This window comes from Eutrema salsugineum, unplaced genomic scaffold, assembly GCF_000478725.1.
Source record: "Eutrema salsugineum unplaced genomic scaffold, Eutsalg1_0 scaffold_8, whole genome shotgun sequence".
Lineage (NCBI taxonomy): Eukaryota > Viridiplantae > Streptophyta > Magnoliopsida > Brassicales > Brassicaceae > Eutrema > Eutrema salsugineum.
Genome location: NW_006256414.1, coordinates 3581156 through 3600854, shown reverse-complemented (window position 1 = coordinate 3600854; position 19699 = coordinate 3581156). Strand labels below are relative to the sequence as shown.

At 35.5% G+C, this 19699-nt stretch overlaps 3 protein-coding genes across 3 annotated transcripts; all 3 read right to left on the bottom strand.

Moving 5' to 3' along the window:
• Positions 1–2975: 2975 nt before the first annotated feature.
• Positions 2976–10672, bottom strand: LOC18010190 (ATP-dependent DNA helicase Q-like 4B). Its single transcript, XM_006392033.2, has 26 exons — positions 10555–10672; positions 9987–10080; positions 9726–9899; positions 9249–9309; positions 8623–9033; positions 8238–8381; positions 8023–8153; positions 7420–7765; positions 7207–7338; positions 6899–6985; positions 6662–6789; positions 6306–6426; positions 6049–6200; positions 5848–5983; positions 5631–5754; positions 5489–5559; positions 5316–5384; positions 5102–5224; positions 4860–5018; positions 4700–4780; positions 4404–4565; positions 4170–4225; positions 3791–3908; positions 3595–3689; positions 3436–3513; positions 2976–3343 (listed from the first exon to the last, which is right to left on the bottom strand). Exons 2-26 carry the CDS (start codon positions 10070–10072, stop codon positions 3142–3144), a joined length of 3447 nt encoding a protein of 1148 aa, XP_006392095.1. The 5' UTR covers positions 10073–10080; positions 10555–10672; the 3' UTR covers positions 2976–3141.
• A 258-nt stretch (positions 10673–10930) lies between these two features.
• LOC18010069 (serine/threonine-protein kinase SRK2B) lies at positions 10931–14256 on the bottom strand. Its single transcript, XM_006392032.2, has 9 exons — positions 13657–14256; positions 13354–13428; positions 13121–13222; positions 12814–12867; positions 12636–12728; positions 12403–12495; positions 11792–11896; positions 11610–11708; positions 10931–11527 (listed from the first exon to the last, which is right to left on the bottom strand). The coding sequence occupies exons 1-9, from the start codon at positions 13774–13776 to the stop codon at positions 11183–11185; spliced, it is 1086 nt and encodes a 361-aa protein (XP_006392094.1). The 5' UTR covers positions 13777–14256; the 3' UTR covers positions 10931–11182.
• A 3093-nt stretch (positions 14257–17349) lies between these two features.
• On the bottom strand, positions 17350–18753 carry LOC18010171 (elongation factor P). Its single transcript, XM_006392031.2, has 7 exons — positions 18606–18753; positions 18438–18518; positions 18119–18225; positions 17942–18019; positions 17736–17837; positions 17574–17655; positions 17350–17488 (listed from the first exon to the last, which is right to left on the bottom strand). Exons 1-7 carry the CDS (start codon positions 18751–18753, stop codon positions 17370–17372), a joined length of 717 nt encoding a protein of 238 aa, XP_006392093.1. The 3' UTR covers positions 17350–17369.
• Between the last annotated feature and the right edge of the window lie 946 nt (positions 18754–19699).

Below are 19699 nucleotides of genomic sequence, written 5' to 3'. Positions count from 1 at the left end.
TTTAGAGATACTGGATATGAAGGAGGAGAGAGAGAAGGAGGAGAGAGAGAAGGAGGAGAGAGAGAGAGAGAGAGGTAACGAACACTATTTCGATGAGTACTTTCTATGAAGTGTAGTGAAAGAGAGGATCGGATATCTTTTCTTAACTTTTTTTGACGCTTATAGTGTACAGTGTACACAGATGAATAGAATCTGACGAACACTATTTCTACGGGTACTCTCTTGTTTTTAGTTGTGTTTTGTTGTGTGTGTGTTTTTCTATATAACAATATGCCTTTATATAGAAGAAGAGTGGCACATATATCATCACTTTGCCTTGAAATCTCAACGTATATGAATGGAGAATTTAAAAACGTATCCATCATCATAATGGTGACTTAATTACCATGAATTGATCACGTAACCTTTGACCAAATCAAAGTCTTAATGGCATTTGGGTTGATTTTGTTTATTCCTTTAATTTGTGTTTAAGTACTCTTTGACCAAATCAAAGTCTTTATTATGGGTTGATTTTGTTTATTTCTTTAATTTGTGTTTAATGGAATAACAACAAAAAGAATTAACATGAACTTAGAACATGTACATCAGGGGATCAAGAGGGGTTCATGGCACAGTTTTTGAGACAAAAGAGCTTAATCATGAAGAGACAGTATCATCCCGACGAACCTGAAGAGACGGTATCATCTCGAAATGAAGCATTCTGATTGGTCGAAAATTATAATTTTTGAATTAAATAAAAAAGAAAAACTAAAAAAAAAAAATATTATTATATTCTGGTGAACCCTACATGCTCTTAATCCACAAGAGTTAGTTAGTGAACATAAAGCCCAATTAACAATCCAAACCTAAATCCAAATAATAAAATATTAAATGTGCATCAAAACACGTAGAAGTCCACGTGATCGTGATTAAAACAGTACTGGTCGTGAATCGAGAAGATTATTCCGATAAAAATTAGGGTTTTCAAAGAGAATTTGGGGAAAATGACGTGCATGTGACTTTAATAAAAAAGGCTAATTTGAAACGTGATCGAACTAAAACGAAAGGTTGATTTTAATTGTGGGCTAATCATACATATATTTTGTCCCACATTGGTTAATTATCCTGACGATCAAGGGTATATAAAGGAGTTGATGATTATTACAAATTAACAAAGCTCATGGCACATCAGACATGCTAGCTTAGGTGTTACGGTTTGCTTAACCAAAACCCTAAATCACAGCCCGGTCCATAACTCGACTAATGGTCTCGGTCCATTCTCGTGGACAACATCGAGACGTATGATCCCATGAGTGCTACTTTTTTAAAATATTTTTAACCATTTCAATATTTTTTTTATATAAGATTATACAACAAAACTCTATAAATTAATAATGTTGGGACTTTGATATTTTATTAATTTATAGAGTTATTAATTTATAATTTTCAAAGAAAACAATATTTCTTATTTCTTCTTAATTTTTTTAAAAATTGTATAGTTTTTAAAAAGTTCTTTCTAAAGATGAATTTCAAAAAAAAGTTAATTTAAAATGAATTAAAAACATCACGATACTCGTACTTTAGTAGATTATCTCATATATATGTTTGAATAAGATGTTTTTATGGTAATTATTAATTTATGATATAAATGGGACCATATATTTACATAGAAGTTTTATTAAAGTTATTATTTTATTATCTTATCGAATTGTATCATATTTTGAACTGATCCAACTCAAAACTATGAAAAATTATTAATTTATAATGTTTATTAATTTATCGAGTATTAATTTATAGAGTTTCTACTATATATGCATAAAAAACATCGTAAAATCAAAATGGATCAATCTTGAGATCAGTAAAATAATCATTAATAGTCAGAATATCCTCCTCATCCTCTGAAAAAATTTCATTACCAGAAGTTCCTCCAAATTCGGTAATTTGTTTCGTCGTCTCTTCGTTGTTGTTCGTCTCTGTGTTTTGACACGGACGATCCTATTCCTCCTGGTGAATCACTAAATAATCAACGAGATGGAGGTTTAGTGATTCACTAGGAGGAGGAGGATCTTCAGCGTCAAATCACAAAGACGAACAACAACGTGATCGACAGAGGAATGTCCAAAGGAGTAGAAAGAAGCGTGAGGATTAGAAGAAGGAGGAGTCGCTAAAATTGCGATTTGAGTCGCCAGAGAGATAAGACTGAGCTCAGAAACTTTGCGGAAGAGACCGTCACGTCGTTTAGTAAAAGCAACCGATTTTGACTACTTTGTTCTTGATCTTCTCAATCTTTACTTTACGTTTTATGCCTCCCAATCTCCCATATTGATTGATTGATATTGTAAGAAATCAAGGGTTTTTTACACGGACAGAGATTGTTTGCATCTTCGTGATCTCTTTCTCTCTTTAATTATACTACTCCCTTCGCATCTCTCAATTTTACACTTTTTTGTGTGTTCCATTTGATTTTGTTACATGTTCAGAAAATTTTCATAATGGAGTATTTTCAGAATTACCATTTTTAACTACCTTATTAAATACGAAAATATTCTGTTACTTTTCCTTTTTAATGGTCTGATTTATTTCTTATTTTGGAAATTTCAAGCCGGGGGCAAAAGGTAAAAAAAAATAAAGAAGCGTTTCTTTGGTTCAGTTTTCGGATTAAAAGATTATATTTTTTTGGTCGAAAAAAAAAAGATTAGATTTTTGGGATGTTCGAATTTTTGAACTTCGTCCATTACTCTGTCTACGTGGTCCTGTGGATGGATGTTCGAATTTCCCCTTTAATAAAAACCCTAACATAATAGACGGTTCCGTGCGCATGAAGCAATACCCCATTGTACCTTTGCTCTCCTGTTTGTTGAGTTGCTACGACGACATGATGATGGGCAGAGGAGTCGTTAAGATGGATATTTGATCCCTTCCCAATTCTAAAAGTTTGTAACACAAACAAATTCAAAAGAATTAGAACGATATAGAATAATACCGTGTAGCTCTTTCACATCCAGTTTGAGGTTGTATGAGTTAGTTTGTCGTATAGTAAAACATGTAACTAATATCTCCACATCTGCAACAAGGGAGAATTATTTACACCGAGACACAATAAAACAAAACTACTCTCATTTACCATTTTGTTTTGGTCACATTTCACCATGAACCTGGTTACTATTTGTTCTTCACTGCCTTTTTGTGCGAGTGAGTCGGGGTCCAATCAGGATCATCATCGTCTGCTACATTTGGACTAATGTTCTCATTTCTTCTCCTCTTCCCTGACCCAGGACCCTCGCTCTTCTCTGTTCTGTAGTGCTCGTTGATGGTTGATTCAATAATTTCCAATAAACGATCCCCATGCTTGTTCACCTTGGCTCTGTTTAGAGTTTTAAGAGATAAACATCCCCTGAGTTTTCTTCATTGCTTTGGTTATTAAGAGTAGAGTTTAAAAAGCTCATAGATACTTACTTTCCAAGACCAGTGATATCGAGTAATTCCTCTTTGGTTCTGGGAAGGCGTTTACTTATCTGCCGAAGCGTCCCATTGCTACAAACACACAAGAGATTTTCTATTACTTATAATCTGAGAAGGAGACCGAAAATGTCATGAAACGGATTTTGAACTTACCCGAATATATGATGTGCCATTACTGCATCTGAGGATTCCTTGACAATATCAGTACGCAGCTTTTTCAAGGCTGTGTACAAGGTAACGGAGAGAATCTAGCCCGACATGGAGATAAATGAACCGGAATTTAGCAATACAGAGTGGAGTTAAAATTGTTGAGGAAAAAAACGGAAAAATAAAGGTAAAAAAGATATACCGAATCTTGTGAGGGAGCATGCGTCATTAGAGGAGTAAAAGTAGTTTGCTTTAGTGGAGCTTTTGCTGGGATTGCTCCTGATTTGCTCGTCTTTGATACTTTAACAGCCGAAGGAAATCTGCACATTGTATGCAACAGGTCCGATGTTTTAACAAGAGAATCTATTAGCTCTATCAAGATAATTGACCATTAGTAATTGACCATTAGTAGCAGCAATGGCATTGCAGTAAGAACAAACAGATTCCAGAGATTGTCTGAGCAGTATTGGTTTTACATAGCACCAAAATCATTTTCCTACGTTTGAGCTACTGCGCCACTTTAGTAGCAAGTAGTTCATGTGAGTATTAAGAAAAGATATATCGCAAGTGTTAAGCCATACCTCATTATTATAGTCTGGCCTCCAGATAAGATTGCGTCAGCCTTTGATCTATTCACCTATATAAAAACATAGATCAACGGATGTTGCGTGTAGACAGATACAGTGAATTAGAAGCATAATTAACAAAAGTGAAAAGCGAAAATAGGTTCAGTATCAATGACACATTACATATCCACAAACATCTCTTTTTATGACATAAACCAGAGTTAAATGCGAAAGTTGAATTATTTGTACCTTCAGCAACGACGATACAGATCCATACAGATAACTTTTTTTAACATATTCTGCGAGAATGTCCTTTGTCACAAGATAGTGCAAGATGCGAGAGGCTTCACTTTTAGCTAAATGCTTTCCTGCTCCGTGGAGGTGCAAAGTCTCATGTCTGTGTTTTTTGACCTAAATGCCAAAAGACAATTACTTGCAAGTGGTTCAGTGACACTAATAGGAATTGTGGGCTTGAGACAGAAATGTTTGAAATAAACAGAGTCTGGTAGTAGAAACAAAAGAAATGTATTGTTAGTTGGGCATACCGTCTGGTTTAAAGATCCCCTGTAGATTTCTATAATATGAGCTGAAGAAAACCTTTCTCCTGTTAGCTTCACCAATGCAACCTATCCAGCAACAAAAGATTATGGTAAGTCACCATCCAGTAGGTAAAATTACATGATGAACTTCAGATGATTCCTATACCAGTTGCCTTGCAATCAAAGTTACATCTTTGTCAATCAAACTTCTGCTGCTGGAACAATTATCACATGTCTTTTTGCAGTTTGTTGAATCAAATGTTTCACCCAAATGAACTAGCTGTAAGAAACGTCGACAATCGACCTCATTTTCACAGTAACTAACCTGAAGCAGTAAAATTTGGAAATATATCAGCAAGTAGATTTAGAACTTTGAAAGCAAACACAAGGAATCTTGACAATAAATACCATTCGAAGAAGGTTTTCAGTGTTCGTTTCGAGTATCCTCCCTGCACTTGCTAGACGATTATATCCCATTGTCGTGGGGCCTTGGCCAGGTCCTCCTTGGCTAATCATATGCTTAACTCGAATCTGAGATGAGAAAAAATGTTTTGTAACCACAAAAAATGACCAATTCCTCCAGATTGATAACTTGATAATGTGTTAAATTTATGCAACTTACATAATCACTATAACTGTAATACAAAACACATGATGAACTCTGACCGTCCCTACCAGCACGACCACATTCCTTGCATGAAAATAAAATTAGCCTATATAAGTTTCTAGCTGATATCAGTTTATGACCGATTGATGTAAAAAAGATATTTCATAATTGAATGTTCAATAACACACCTGATGATAGCCTTCTATGGACTTTGGGAGAGAGTGATGAATTACAAAACGAACATCAGGCTTATTGATTCCTGAAATACCAACGTTAGCAGGCAGCAAACTTCAGTCGATCAAAGTGGCTATAGGAGAGACCATTCATTACCCATTCCAAATGCAACTGTAGCACATATTATATTGATTTCATCCTTGCTCCATTGTTTCTGGACAAAGGCACGTTGAGCAGGATCCATACTGCCATGGTAGAAGGCTGCTTTATGGCCAAACTTCTGGAAAATAATATGCACATTCAAACTGGAGCATAATATATGTAAAAGACTCCATATTAAACACATACGAGAAAAGCAAAAAAAACGACCAACCTGCAACGCTTCAGTGACCTTTTCGCAGTCCATTCTTGAAAGACAATAAATAATGCCAGATTCATCAAAATGGTTTTCCCTGATAAACTTGTCAATATCTTCCAAGCACTTATTTGTCTTGGGAACAACAGAATACCTGCAATTTTTTTGGTAAGCAACATTTTAAAAACAGAATTCGTTTAAGCTATTTCAGTACATTACCATAGATTTGGGCGATTAAAACTTTGCCGGAACACAACACAGTTGACCAGGCCAAGAGCTTGTACAACATCTTCTTTTACGCTGGCTGTTGCAGTAGCAGTCAAAGCTAACATGGGAATGTTAGGAAACTTCTTCTTCAGAACACCAAGACCCTGCATATTCCAGCATTGTTTTTGGAGGAAAAAGAGGAAGGTTATGTTTTTGGAAAACAGAAATGTAAGAGGAGTGTCTGTTTCAATCCTTAAAAAAAGCTAAACCTGGTAGTCTGGTCGAAAGTCATGCCCCCACTGACTCACACAATGAGCTTCATCGATAACAAATCGAGCAAGCAAACTATGGGAGTTTAAGCTTTCAAGGTGCCTCAAAAGGGAATCACTTCTGTAGTCAAGAAAGAGAAGCTTCTCAGCTGGGTGTTACTGGTAATATCTTTCACAATAGGAAAGACTTGCCATACTTTCCGATATGCTAATAACTAATCTTAGAGTTATAAGTTTATAAGATGTCAGACTTTGATCCAAGTCTATCAAAAAACTATTGCAAGAATCTAATGCGATAATAATTTAGTATCAGCTAATATTTTCAGAATCAACAACTAAAGAAAATAATGACTCACTTTGCCACTTTTTCCGGTGTGACATACAGGAACTTGTATTTAGAATTCCCAGAGCTCAGCTCCCGAAGTATCTCTTGTTGTTCACCCCACTCCATTCCGGCACTTAAGGAAGCTGCAGGTATATTGGTCTATAACCATGATTCAGAAACCAAAGCGTAAATTGGGACAAACATTCTGAGTACAAATTATTAATGAAATAGAAGACAGAAACGTCTCTGGGGTTGCTAAAGTTCTCACCTGCAATAAGTTCATTATCTGGTCTTGAATGAGTGAAACAAGTGGAGAAATGACTAATGTTATTCCTGCACAGATCAGAGCGGGAAGCTGCAGAGAAAAAGATGGTACGAAGCAGTTTAGAGGGTCCTAAACACAGAGAAACTCTTCTGACACTGAAGTTTATCCTCCACCAGGGCAGAATACTAGCTTAAAGTTTCACTGTAGAACACATCTTGAAAAATGTCATCTCTTTTTCATAGAATAAAAGCCAGAAATAGCTTTAAGAATTAAAAAATGGCATATAGAAGTAACAGTTAAGATGTCATTACCTGATATGTCAAGCTTTTCCCCCCTCCGGTTGGCATCAAAACAAAAACATCACAACCACTCATTGTAGCATTGATGATCTCCCTTTGGTTGGGTCGAAATGAGTGGTTTCCAAACACTCTCTTGTTATTGATCTAACCATTGCAATGGAGTACATGAGTACACGGGAGGGAAGAAGTAAATAAAAGAATAGCGAAATACAAATAATCAATCACCTCCAAATTTTTCGTCCAAGGAAAATCACGACTGCACCACTTTGTGTCATTTGAACCATCGGTATAAGTGACATCTATAATCTCGGGAACATGTCGTTCCCTCTCCACAGGACCAGAAGAAAGACCATACCTATCTTCAGATAATAAATAGTCTCTTGGCATATTCCAGTTATCACTTACATATCTGCCTTGTTCTTCTCGAGAATCTGTTTGCGCATAATCAACCTTACAATTTGTTATTTGAGGTGTTCCGTACTGAAAATTATGAGTTGGTGTAGATGACTTTTTCCTTTCTTTATTTTGGATAAGTATCTCGAGCTGCTGAATTTGGTTTTTCAACAGTAACCTACCAACAATACAAATGTTAACAGCTTAAAAGCTACCCCAGAACTCAAGGAACACTCTCAGTTGTGATGCAATAAAAAAAAATGAAAATCAAAAACCAGACACGTTATCAGTTGTTTCTATAGGCCTAATTCTTTCTTGCTGTATCAGATCCTGGTAAATTTTATGTGTAATGTATCACAGTCTCTGAAAGAAACTAAATCATTTCTGAACAGAACAAAGCAAGGGAAAGGGAATATAATTGATGAGAATGCAAACCTCTCTTGACAAAGCTGCTCAGAATGATCACGGCTCAGGTCTGTAGAATCGTCAAGCAGTTTATTTGATATTGCAAGCAGTGCGTCCTTCATTTGTTCCACATGGGTGGAAGCTTCAAGACAAAGCCCTAACTGTGTTGATATTAAAGCAAACAAAATGAGAAACCAATCGGTCTATGAAATAACCATGGATAATGAGAGAAATGAGAGCCATACTTTTACTCCATGACTACAGTTCGAACATAATTCAGGAGGCAAACAGGGCACTTCTTCTCCTCTTGAAGCAAATATATTAACAGATGGTTGGGGGGTATACGTTAAATGGTAGTTTTCCATCACAATTTGGTCTACGTCAATAATCTGCGCTCCAAAGTAAGAACATGCTGGAGTTAATCTATTTTCTTATTCTGCACCAGTAACTAATAGAGGATTTCCTTCTAGATCCACCGAAAAACGGTGCAAACTCCAAACTTAGCTATTACAGTTTACTTGGCTAACTCTGAGAATAACAACAAATCCAAATTGAGAAAAAATTTGATTGTTTTCATGGAAAAGCTACTTAAAATTCGAAAAGGTGCCCTAGTTGCATCAAGAGCATTACCTCGAGTATGTCATCATCATCAATCTCAATAAGACTAGCTTCCACCTGCCTAGCTGGGAGTGCGAAGTTTCTGATTGGTTGTATGTCCATACCATTTATGTATTTACAACCGGTTACTGAATCTCTAACCTCATTATTTACCCGTGGAACCTTGCCAGCAGTTAATTTACCATCCCCTGGGAAAGAGGAGGAGAAACGGTCAAACGATCTTGCAGTGCCTCTTACACTCTCCTGACTCTGCTCTGGATGATTGTGTGCGTAGAAAGATCCATCAGCGTTAGATGTAACTTTAACAGTGGATCTTCCTCTCATAGAAGATGTACAATTAGTGCTGCTATCATCAACTGCAGGAGTGATGCCAGGTCTCAGGTAGGTATGATTTATTGAGAGATTTGTAAGAGCACACCAAGCCTGACAACATAATGATAACAGCGTAAGTTATATATGTATGTATAATGAACGCAAAGAGGCTTCTCTGCCAGGGGGAGATCAATTTGACAAAAACCAGAATCCAATAGCTACAGTAACCTAAGTATTTACTCATAAATGCAAGAGAAGGAAGAAGGTAAAATATGGAAGAAAGTTTTTCACGAGAAACATAACAAATTTTCCTTCCACAATATTACCTTTTCAATTTGTTGGCGTGTCAAATTCTGCATATTTACAGGGATGACGTTCTCAATTGGCCTAGAAAGATAATAGGTTCAAGCTTTTCAGAAAACTGCGGGTCAATTTAGCTATATAAGACTCAATAGAGTTTCCATCAAAGGACATTATCATGGACATCTAGCTTAGTTTTCATTGGGGGTGTTGGAAATCACTGAAAAATGGATCCACATATAAGACAGGTTTTGAAATATCCAGTGTTTAACCCATATGCAGAATGAGAACAAGTGATGACACAAAGATTCAAACGATGCTGAGAAAACTAGATGATACAGATTGGTGGAACACTATCCCTGAAGTCACTGGAATTAGTTATACGCGATCCTTAGTAACCAAGCAACTAACAGAACAGGACCCAGGGATAGGAAAACGAATTAACAACATCACAAGACAGAAAGAGCTGATAGTCCCTGAAAAGGACACATTGCAATCAATACCTTGAAGCCGAATCTCTACTTCTTCTATGCTTTTGACTTTCTAGAGAGTAAAGGAGATTAGAGCTCAGAGACTTATTTACGGATGGTATACACTCAAAGGCCTTGGCATGTTCCGACCAATTTGTTTGAGGAAAGTGACCTCTAGAGTTTTCAACTTCAGGGAGATAACTCCCACTGCATTTAAACAGACAGGAATCAACACCAATCAGGAAAACTAAAAGAAAAAATTCGGAAAAAGACCCAGAATGTACAGTGAAATACCAATTTTGCCTCAGTTTATAAGGACCGATCATAGGTTTAACACCCAAATAGCTTCCAGCAAATTTATCTTCTCTTGTCACCACCATTTAGTGCACTTCAGAACAAAGAAACAACAACAAACAACAAAAAGTGGCATTAAAGATTAGTGGAGCTGATGATAATGCAACAAAACCTGCAGAAATTGCGTAATATCATTAACTCTTGATACAAATTGTACCAAATTTATAAGCTGCGATCAGTAACCACCTATGACAAAGATTCTAGTGAGATACAGCGAATTTCACGTTTAATATCATAATCTGCGTAGTATCCTTCTTCAAAAAAAGCAGGAAGAATTAACCAATACGAACAATTAAACATGGTACAGAGAACTCCAGATTTTGGAATCGGAATCGAAGCGATCAGCTATGACTAACGAAGATTGTCTTCAACACACAGACATCGGAACAAATACTCAAAACTTAGCAGCAGATCGTAATCGCAGGCGGAGGAAGAAAAAAAGCGAATCAGTGTGAGGAAGAGCCTAAGAAACCCTAGAAATTGACTGGGAAACGGGAAGCGAGATTACATTTTTCAAAATCGAAGAAACTCTCTTTGCTTCTGCGAGGAATCGTGAAAATCCGGCGGCGAAACTGTTCCGGTAAGAACTCGAGGCGGCGAGAGGAGGAAGCGTGCGCGGCCAATTTTTTCACTCTGGGGTTTTCGTATGGCGGGATAAGTTGAGAGGTTCTCTCTCCTTCACGGACAACAAATGGAAAACTATTTTTGAATGTAGAAGAAAAGCAAAATTCAAATTTACGTTAGAAGGAAACGAAAAGCACAAATTCAAATTGTTTCTGAGAAATGCTCCATAATTTACTTCAAAGATGATTATTAATTAATTACTTCATTTTACAATTAAACTTAAAAAGGCAAACATGTTGTAAATTGTAAATGAGCTCTAATAAAATTTTCAAACACACTAAAATCGAGAATTTAAACGTAGTCTACAGAATAAACACACTACTCGTCATCGACCTCTGTTCTTCTACTGCAAATTTTACAAGACTTTCAAATGTAAAATCCCCAAACCATTTGATAAGAGAGAAACATTAAACATTTACGACCAAAAAAGAAAAAGAAAAAAAAAACAAATTCGACAGACGAACGAAAACTTTCTTCTTTTACAAAAGAAAAAAAAAACAATCTTTTTTTTTTTACATGTCTCGGAATTCTCCACTAGCATGCACTTGCTTCACCGTTTTAACATACTCATCATCTTCTTCGTCTTCTTCTTCCTCTAATTCCTCAACGTCCTCCTCTGCATCTTCTTCCTTGGCCTCACCATCTTCTTCTCCTCCCCAACCAAATGCTCCAATGGATCGAGAAACAGGAGGCGGCGTTTTCGCCTCATCCACAATCTTCATGATCTCTTCGACACTCTGTTCAGAGAATGTCGGGTTCTCTTTCCTAAAGTATGCTGCTTGAGCTGTCTCTGTAAGTTCCCTTGGTAGGTTCTTAAGGAACCATGGGTGTTTCTTGATTTCAGCAATTGTAATCCTCTGCAAAAATAAAACGATAAGTTATACAATAACAATCTCACAACGAATGGATTATAGCTTTTTTTGGAGAGAGTGATGATACCTTGATTGCGTTGGCGACAAATATACGGGAGAGAAGATGTTTGCAATCCTGTGAGACACGGACATAGTCTGGGATCTTGTACTGGACAGCCATTATTCTCTGTTACAATGTGGCATAACGTTTAGTGAGCCGCATAGTTTTTTTTTTGAAAGCAAAGAGTGCAAAAAACAAAGAAGACCTACTTGTATTGTTTTTCTGAAGTTTTTGGGATCCTCTTGGTCTTCGAATGGGTATGCCCCAACCAGCATGACATAAAGAGTCACACCACAAGACCATACATCAGCCATCTGAGTGGGAGAAAAAAAAAATATAAGTACAAAGCGTTGATGATTTATGTGAAGATGATGTTTCTAAATCCAAACAAATGAAGATCATCACAATTTCATAGAGCATTTGTAACAGTCAAGGTAAGCATTTCGGATCCATTGAAAATCCATTTCTTTATACATGGCTCAACTTGGAAGAAAGCTTACAATTATCATTGACACACACAAGCAAGGGATGGTATAGACAGATTAGATAACTAACACATCTGGTCTTGGATAATTAGACCAATTTTTCTTAACCACTTAATAAAATACAGCCCAAATCTACATAGGCCATAGCTGATTTCTGCCAGGATGAGGCTTATCTCTCCCATAACACGCACGGGTCTCAATGTATCAAAATATGATGCATGAGCAAAAAAATGAAAGACCTCCATATCTACATAGGAAAGGTGTTTCAAAGTATTGTCTCTAGTCAGGTGCTAAACATATTTGATATACCGATACTTGCATACCAATAAGATTACCTTGCCATCATATTCTCTGCGAGAGAGAACCTCAGGTGCAATATATGCTGGAGTTCCAACAGTTGATTTGGGTCTAGAGTGCAGCAGAGAGGACTATAAAAGAAGAAAACATATCACATGAAGGCTCTTCAAGACAAGGGCCCTTGCAAAAGCAGGGCAACGGAACTTGAATGACAAGAATAAGTAAGAATAAATCACTATGAGCGCTAAAATGCTAGAGATATATGTCAGACCTTGGAATAACCAAAATCGCAGATTTTCAGACGTGGAGCAGGACTTCCATCCAAGAGGGTATTTTCGAGTTTCAGATCTCTGTGGCATATTTGCTGTGACAATAAGGACAAAATCGTGAGTACAGGACTATTTTGTAGGTCTGTTAACTTAAAGAAACTTCATAAGTCATTCCCTTACCATAGCATGACAATAGCTGACTCCTGATATAAGTTGCTGGAAGAAGTATCTTGCCTGGAAAAAAAGAAAAAAAAAAATCATGAGCACAAAAGCTTCAATCTCATAATCAGGGAGCAGTTGCTACAATTAATATACAACATAGATCACATATCTCGTTCGTTGACCATGCTAGATAATAGAATAGAAATATGTACATGTATTCCTCTTTCTTTTTCTCTAAATTTATTTTAGAATCTCTGAAATTTGTCCTAGAAAATGGACAATATCGTGCAACCATGAATTCTAAATCTTTAAATGCCAAGCTCACCTCATCCTCACTGAATCTTCCAGCGCTACATATACGCTCAAAAAGCTCACCACCAGCAGCATATTCCATGACAATGGCGATATGTGTTGGTGTCAAAACAACCTGGAAAAGCCAAAACACAAAGCCCACATAGTGCACTTAGGAGATGCGAGCTGTGAAGATACCAACTTCAGCTGAGACTTTTCAACAAATCTTTAACAATGACACCATGAAGCTCTGGAAAATGAATTTACCTCTTTAAACCGGATTATATTCGGATGACGAAGTGATCTGTGGTTAATAATCTCTCTCGCCACGTTCTCATCAATCTGTTCACCAAAACAAAACCAGAAAAAAGTTCAAAAATTACATACCCAATCATTGATCATATAAGACAATTTAACAATTGCAAACACACACACAAAAGTAAGAAAACAAGAGAGTTTAGAAAACCCAGATGAGCAAAACAGAAATCTGTCTTCTTCACATCTGGGAATCTGAAATCATAGCTCATGAGATCAGAGCAAAAAATTAGTAAACAACATCAAGAGATAAACCTTTGGGCCACGCTCGATGTACTTCATGGCAACGAGTTCCTTGGAGTTTTTGACCCTCATGAGTCTAGCCACTCCAAAATTCCCAGAACCGATATCTTTAACCAGCTCGTACTTCTCCATGTTCTCGAAGCAAACAAAAATCAACAATTCCTAATTCCCACGACACAACCCAGGAAGAAGAAAACCCCTAAAAAACTCGAAATTCTCAAAACAAATTCAACTTCAGCTCATTACAAGCCCTAGCAACTCATTACACACGACCGATTTCACGTGAAATTCGGAAACAAGACAATTACCCAGATTACAAAACCCAAATTCAAGGATAACGATTCAGAGATTTCCGCGATTCGTAAATGCAGAAAGGACAAAAAAAAATGGCGAAGAAAGGTCCAATGGTGAGTGAGAAATGGAATAGAGAGATTTGAAAGCAAAGCGGCAGAATCGTCTAGTTGATTATCTTGCTATTCTTATCCGTGAAGAAATTTCAAGAGAAGATATTGCTTATGATTACAATGATGATGATGATGATGATGATGATGCAGTAATTTGCGTCGCTCCTTGCGCTGGCTTCTTCTCACGATGTCACGATGCCTTTTCTTATTTGTTTAATTTTTTAAATTAAGATGTTTAATTGAAATATGGGACCCAAAACTCCTTTCAATCAATTTCAATGTTCCTTTGCTGACTGAGACGTCGATATATGTGAGAAAAGGATTTTAGTTGTGTCACAGAATTTGCGTCTATACACTCTTTGTCTTATCCTTTTCTTCAGTTGCTGATTTATACAAATTAGCTTGTAACAAATGTTATACAAAACATGTTAAAAATGTCATACACATATATAAATATAAATACAATAATCCTCTATTTTACTAAATTGAATTTCTTACCGTTATCGGCTAGATTTAAAATTGAAGATTTAGATAAAATTGTTATTTTACCTAACGGTCAAAGTTTTAATATTTGATTACGTATGATATAATCTGAATCTGACTTTTCTACCGGATATTCCAGATAGTTTGTACATATAAACTTCAAGGAAAAGGTTTCGAGTTCAGCAACTTGTGGATTGGAATGAAAAAAGTAGTCAAAGATTGACTTGTTGTTATTGGTAGAATGGTTGGTTTTAAATCTGCTTTTCGAGTGGCCTTAATTACGATAATTAATCATCTTAAATTATAAGTATATACTGTTGCGGTATACCGTTATGATATACAGAGACACAATCAATAAGACACTACTAGAGACATGCAATTCAAAAATACTCTGATTTTATTAAAACTAGAAGAGAACCCGTGCTATGCACGAGTCTTTTTATATTTTATTTTATAAATAAATATGTTTAAGACTTTTTGTTTAACTATCAATTTTATTTCTAGTTCTTTCATTCAAATTTCAAATCTTTTGATCTAAATTTTTATCTGTAATTAATTTTTGACTTTTTCAATATACATTTTGTTTTTATGATTTTAGTAACCTCTTTCATCTGGTATTTTTTTGAGTTTTTCATTAAATTCTGACTAATAACAATTTTAACTTTCTCAATTTATCATTTTTTAAGTTTTCTTATTACATATATTCCATTCATCTCATATTTCTAACTGATATCTTAAAAATTGTTCTCATATATACTCTTTTCTTTTCTTTTCTTCTTTTTTTATTTTTTCTCTACTTTTGATATCTTGAGATTTCTTAATTTTTATTGATTTTTGTATTATATTTTTATTGTTCTTATTTTTAATAGAATTGTTATTCTTCTATTGTTTGTTTTTTAAAAACATCTTGTTTTCAATTTTAGCCTCATAACTTACTTTTTACTATATATATATTTATATATATCTTATATATATATATATTTATGATCTTAGTAACCATTTTTATCCATTTTTTCAAAACAATCCTCGCATAAAAATTATTTTGAACTTTCTCAATTTATTATTTTGATATTTTACTATAACATATATTTCATTGAATCTATCTTTCCAACCAGTACTTTTAAAACTTTGTATATTTATTGGTTATCATATTCTTTTCAATTATTATTTTCTAATTATATTTTCTTATCTTTTCTATTATTTATTAATCTATTATATAAAGAGTGGGTTGTGTCTCACAAACTTGACACATCACCACCCCCTCTTTTGACACCCCATCTCTCTAGATTTTAATTTAGAAAAAAAAAGAATGTAAAAAATCAGAGTAAGTAGCAGCTTCTTAGCCTACTCTATTTAAATCAAATAGGTCAAATGAATTTAATTAACAATGAATATTCCAAAGCTATTTTCGATGCAAATTTCTCTTCTTCTTATTAATTGTTGGTTCTTCACAACCAAGGGTTTAGAGCTTATTTCGCTTAGTGTTCTGTTCATGACGAAAAGAGAGGGAAATGGTCGCTTATATTGTAAACATATTAGTTTTTATACTTTAGTACAGACAGAAATTAGTTACTCGAATATTCTGCTGATAAAAAATAATTATATTTTATTTGTTTAATCCGTTCACCAGCACAACTTGTGCTATATTGGATTTGTTTCTCTTGTGAATTGCAGTGGTGTTATTATCGCTGAAGGCGTTCTTAGCGCCAGAAAGTCTCTTACGAAGGTGTCCCTTCACGTTTGTTTTTTATCTGTTTTTAGACTATATAAACAGAAGTTTTCCTCTAAAGTTTGGTATTATTTATTTCTAATTGTCAAGATTATTTTGATTTTGGAGAACATGACTTGTCAACATTTGGTTCTTATTTCATTCTCACATCAGCTTTGTTCTTTACATATATTGAAGGAACATTCCGGTTGTATGTCCAACTTTTCCGTTGTGGTTGTGTTGGAGTTTTGTACCCATTGCTACATCGCTTTGGCTATTGCCTGGATTAGAAAGAATCCATCATACTCACGTGGTCTAGAAAATATAATCGGTGTTCATAAATGAAGTCTACATTGTGAGAATGCGAAACTTGGTTTGCTAAATGCATTATTTATGAAAATTTCCAAAATAAAAAAAATGGTAATAGAGAAGGTAAGTTAGTTCATGAGAATATTTCTATCGTAATGTTGAAGAACCAAAGGATCTGAAGTTTGTAACAAGTTTGAAATAATCTACCATTCTTAAGGATTAAAATCAACAAAGGTTTTCTTAGATTCTTGCTCATTCTTAAGGATGGCTTGATTCTTTCTCATAGAGACTTACCAAAGCAGTTTCAAAAGAGTTAAATATTCTCACAATTCTTTGCTCATCAGTTCGTGTCACAGGGTGTACTGATCATCCATGTGATTTATAATTCAAAGTTAAGTCTAAATAATTAAACCATTTACCACTTCACATTACATACATAACACTGCATCATCTACAAAATAAATAAAAAATTATAATCCATTATTCAAAACGTTTTGTGAAACTCTCTTTGGGAAAAAAAACGTTTGGATTTCATAAAAAAATTGTCAAAATCTCTTCTAAAATTTACATAATTTTGGTTTGAGTACAAAATTTATTTTTTTACCATGGAATTTTCTAATATAAAGTTAAAAATACCAAAATAACAAAGCTAAATAATGAAACTACATCACCAACAAAAATTTATATAAAGACCCCGCGCAGATGCGCGGGTATTCTCCTAGTTTCTTTTAAAATAACATCTGTCCTCGTATACACAAACAAAAAAAACCCATCTTTGCCTTGTCGATCTAGATACCCAATTAATTAGATGTAGACCCGGTTCACGCTCGGTTCATATACATACCGGTTCTAGTATCCACCAATATTTCTTCACCTACGTTAACAAAGAGTGGTACGGTAACTACTGCCCCTGTTTCCACTGTCGCAGGGTTTGATCCACCTATACAACAACCACACCACCCGGTTTAGGGCGTGAATCACACCAAAACACAAAAAACGATCTTTGTGCAACATTGTTATCTTACCTTGTGCAGTGTCACCGCGAAGGCCAGGATCAACATCAACCACTTTTAGCTTAACCGTATTTGGTAGTTCGAAATCGATAACCTTTGCAAAATCCAGACAGAAACAAGAAGCATCACTGATTCGTCTGTGTACTTATTTACTGTGAAAATAAAAGTGTGTACCTTGTCTTTCCAATACAGCAAACTGCATTCCATTCCTTCTTTCAACCATCTCGTCTTCTCACCCATATCAGATTCGTTAAGACGTGTTTCTTCGTAAGTGCTCTGATTAGAAGAAGATTTTTTATTAGACGCGAAACAAATCATGTGATTAGAGCAACCAACCATTGTATAAGCTAAGAAGAGAAGTAAGGATCCAATTGACATACCAGATCCATGAAAACAAACTGAGACCCTTCTCTGTATGTGAACTGTTTGGTTTCTTTGAATACATTTGCTTCTTCGACCTGTAATATACAAGAGAATCAACAATCATAATCAAGGTGCTGCAGCTAGAATCATTCCTTGGATTAAGAAACAAAAGAAGAGAGAGAGAGGATTGTTACAGAAATTCCAGCACGAAATGTTCTCTCCACTGTACTACCATTGACGTAGTTCCTGATCTTAGTTCTCACAAATGCCGCACCTTTTCCTGGTTTGACATGAAGAAACTCTGCCCCAAATATAAAAGCCAGCAAAAAAAGGAAAAGTCAAAATTTTGAATACAAAAACATCTCCGACCAGTAGAGCTTTAAGCAGAAATTAGATGCAATCAAACTCGAAAAACAAGGCTTAATTCGTCATACACTAGTAACAATATCCAAGTAGACAGTACCAATTCCGAATAGTATAACCTCTATATTTATGAGAAGGAAGGAAGAATACCGAGTACACGCCAAGGAGCACCATCGACTTCGATGTTGGTTCCGGCTTTGATGTCATTGGCAGACAAAGAACAGTAAGCCCCTGCAACATCAACGTAGTCGGAATACAAAAACCAGAAACCAATCCCTATCAAAGTCTCGAAATTAGAGAGCGGAGAGAAGTTTTAACCGGGAAATCTGTTGGTTCGAGGAGAAATCCGCACAAGGAGCGCCGATCGATTCGAGAAAGACAGTGAGAGCGATGAAGATGAAGTAGTTGAATATGATATGCACAAGGAAGGAGATGAATATACAGAGAAAGTCGATATTCCCGCCATTCTGTTCTTCCGCCGGCGAGAAAATGAAGGCGCTGCCGCTGAGCCTGAAACGTTGGATAAGGTCCTAAAGGGGAAGGTTACGCTCAATCCCCGACCGTGTGGGACACCAATAACAAACCAAACCCATTAAGCGATTCCATTGAATGGTCCGGTTCTGCTAACAAGGACGCTTTTAATTAAGCTTATATTGTATTTTAGTGAGCAGTAAGGATTAGATCTCTGCTTGTTTAGCTACAAGTTTATTACTTTTTCAACCACTATTCATCATATTTTCATTAGTAGTTTGATACTACTACTTTTAGATTATGCTCGTAAAAGAACACAAAAATGATACCCGATCCCTGTGATCTGGATTAGTAGTTTTAGATTAGTAGTTTGATACTACTACTTTTAGATTAGTAGTTTGATACTACTACTTTTGGAGTATCAAGCAAGTATTGAATTACAGGGATATGGTGAAGATTGACGATCTACTTTTAGTTTGATACTACTGCTTCACTTTGGTCGATCTTCACCATATCCCTGTGATTCAATACTTGCTTGATACTCCAACCAAGAAGCTCTTTGATGAGCGTCCACATGTCAGTGCTTGGGTTGCTGACATCACTGCTAGGCCTTCTTCTCAAAAGGTCTTCCTTTAAGTGGATTTCACTCAAACTGTTAATCCACACATATTGAATAAGTGGCGGCGACTTCATTGCCTAATCCTCATAAATTTTCTTGTTTATGTGTTAGTGTTTCCTCTGTTTTTCTTTTGTGTGTACTCTGTTTTGGTTTCTGAGAGATTAATTTGAATGTAATTTTCAATAATGAATTATGAGTCTTCATTTTATAAAAACAACTAGATGAATACCCGCGTATACACGCGGGTCTTTTTTGTAATGTATTTTTTAAATCTCACAACAAATTAGTGACCTTAATACTATGTAAAAATCTATTATTTCTG

Coding starts and splice junctions, on each gene's coding strand:
- LOC18010190 (XM_006392033.2), bottom strand. CDS start 10,072: ATGGTGGTGACAAGAGAAGATAAATTTGCTGGAAGCTATTTGGGTGTT. Junction 7,766..8,022: donor GAGCAGCTTTGTCAAGAGAG/GTTTGCATTCTC, acceptor TATTGTTGGTAG/GTTACTGTTGAAAAACCAAA. Junction 3,344..3,435: donor GATATCACTGGTCTTGGAAA/GTAAGTATCTAT, acceptor AACTCTAAACAG/AGCCAAGGTGAACAAGCATG.
- LOC18010171 (XM_006392031.2), bottom strand. CDS start 18,753: ATGGCGGGAATATCGACTTTCTCTGTATATTCATCTCCTTCCTTGTGC. Junction 17,838..17,941: donor AGTTTGTTTTCATGGATCTG/GTATGTCAATTG, acceptor TCTTCTAATCAG/AGCACTTACGAAGAAACACG. Junction 17,656..17,735: donor TGCTGTATTGGAAAGACAAG/GTACACACTTTT, acceptor GATTTTGCAAAG/GTTATCGATTTCGAACTACC.
- LOC18010069 (XM_006392032.2), bottom strand. CDS start 13,776: ATGGAGAAGTACGAGCTGGTTAAAGATATCGGTTCTGGGAATTTTGGA. Junction 12,868..13,120: donor GAAGATTCAGTGAGGATGAG/GTGAGCTTGGCA, acceptor CTTTTTTTCCAG/GCAAGATACTTCTTCCAGCA. Junction 12,729..12,813: donor TCAGCTATTGTCATGCTATG/GTAAGGGAATGA, acceptor TTATTGTCACAG/CAAATATGCCACAGAGATCT.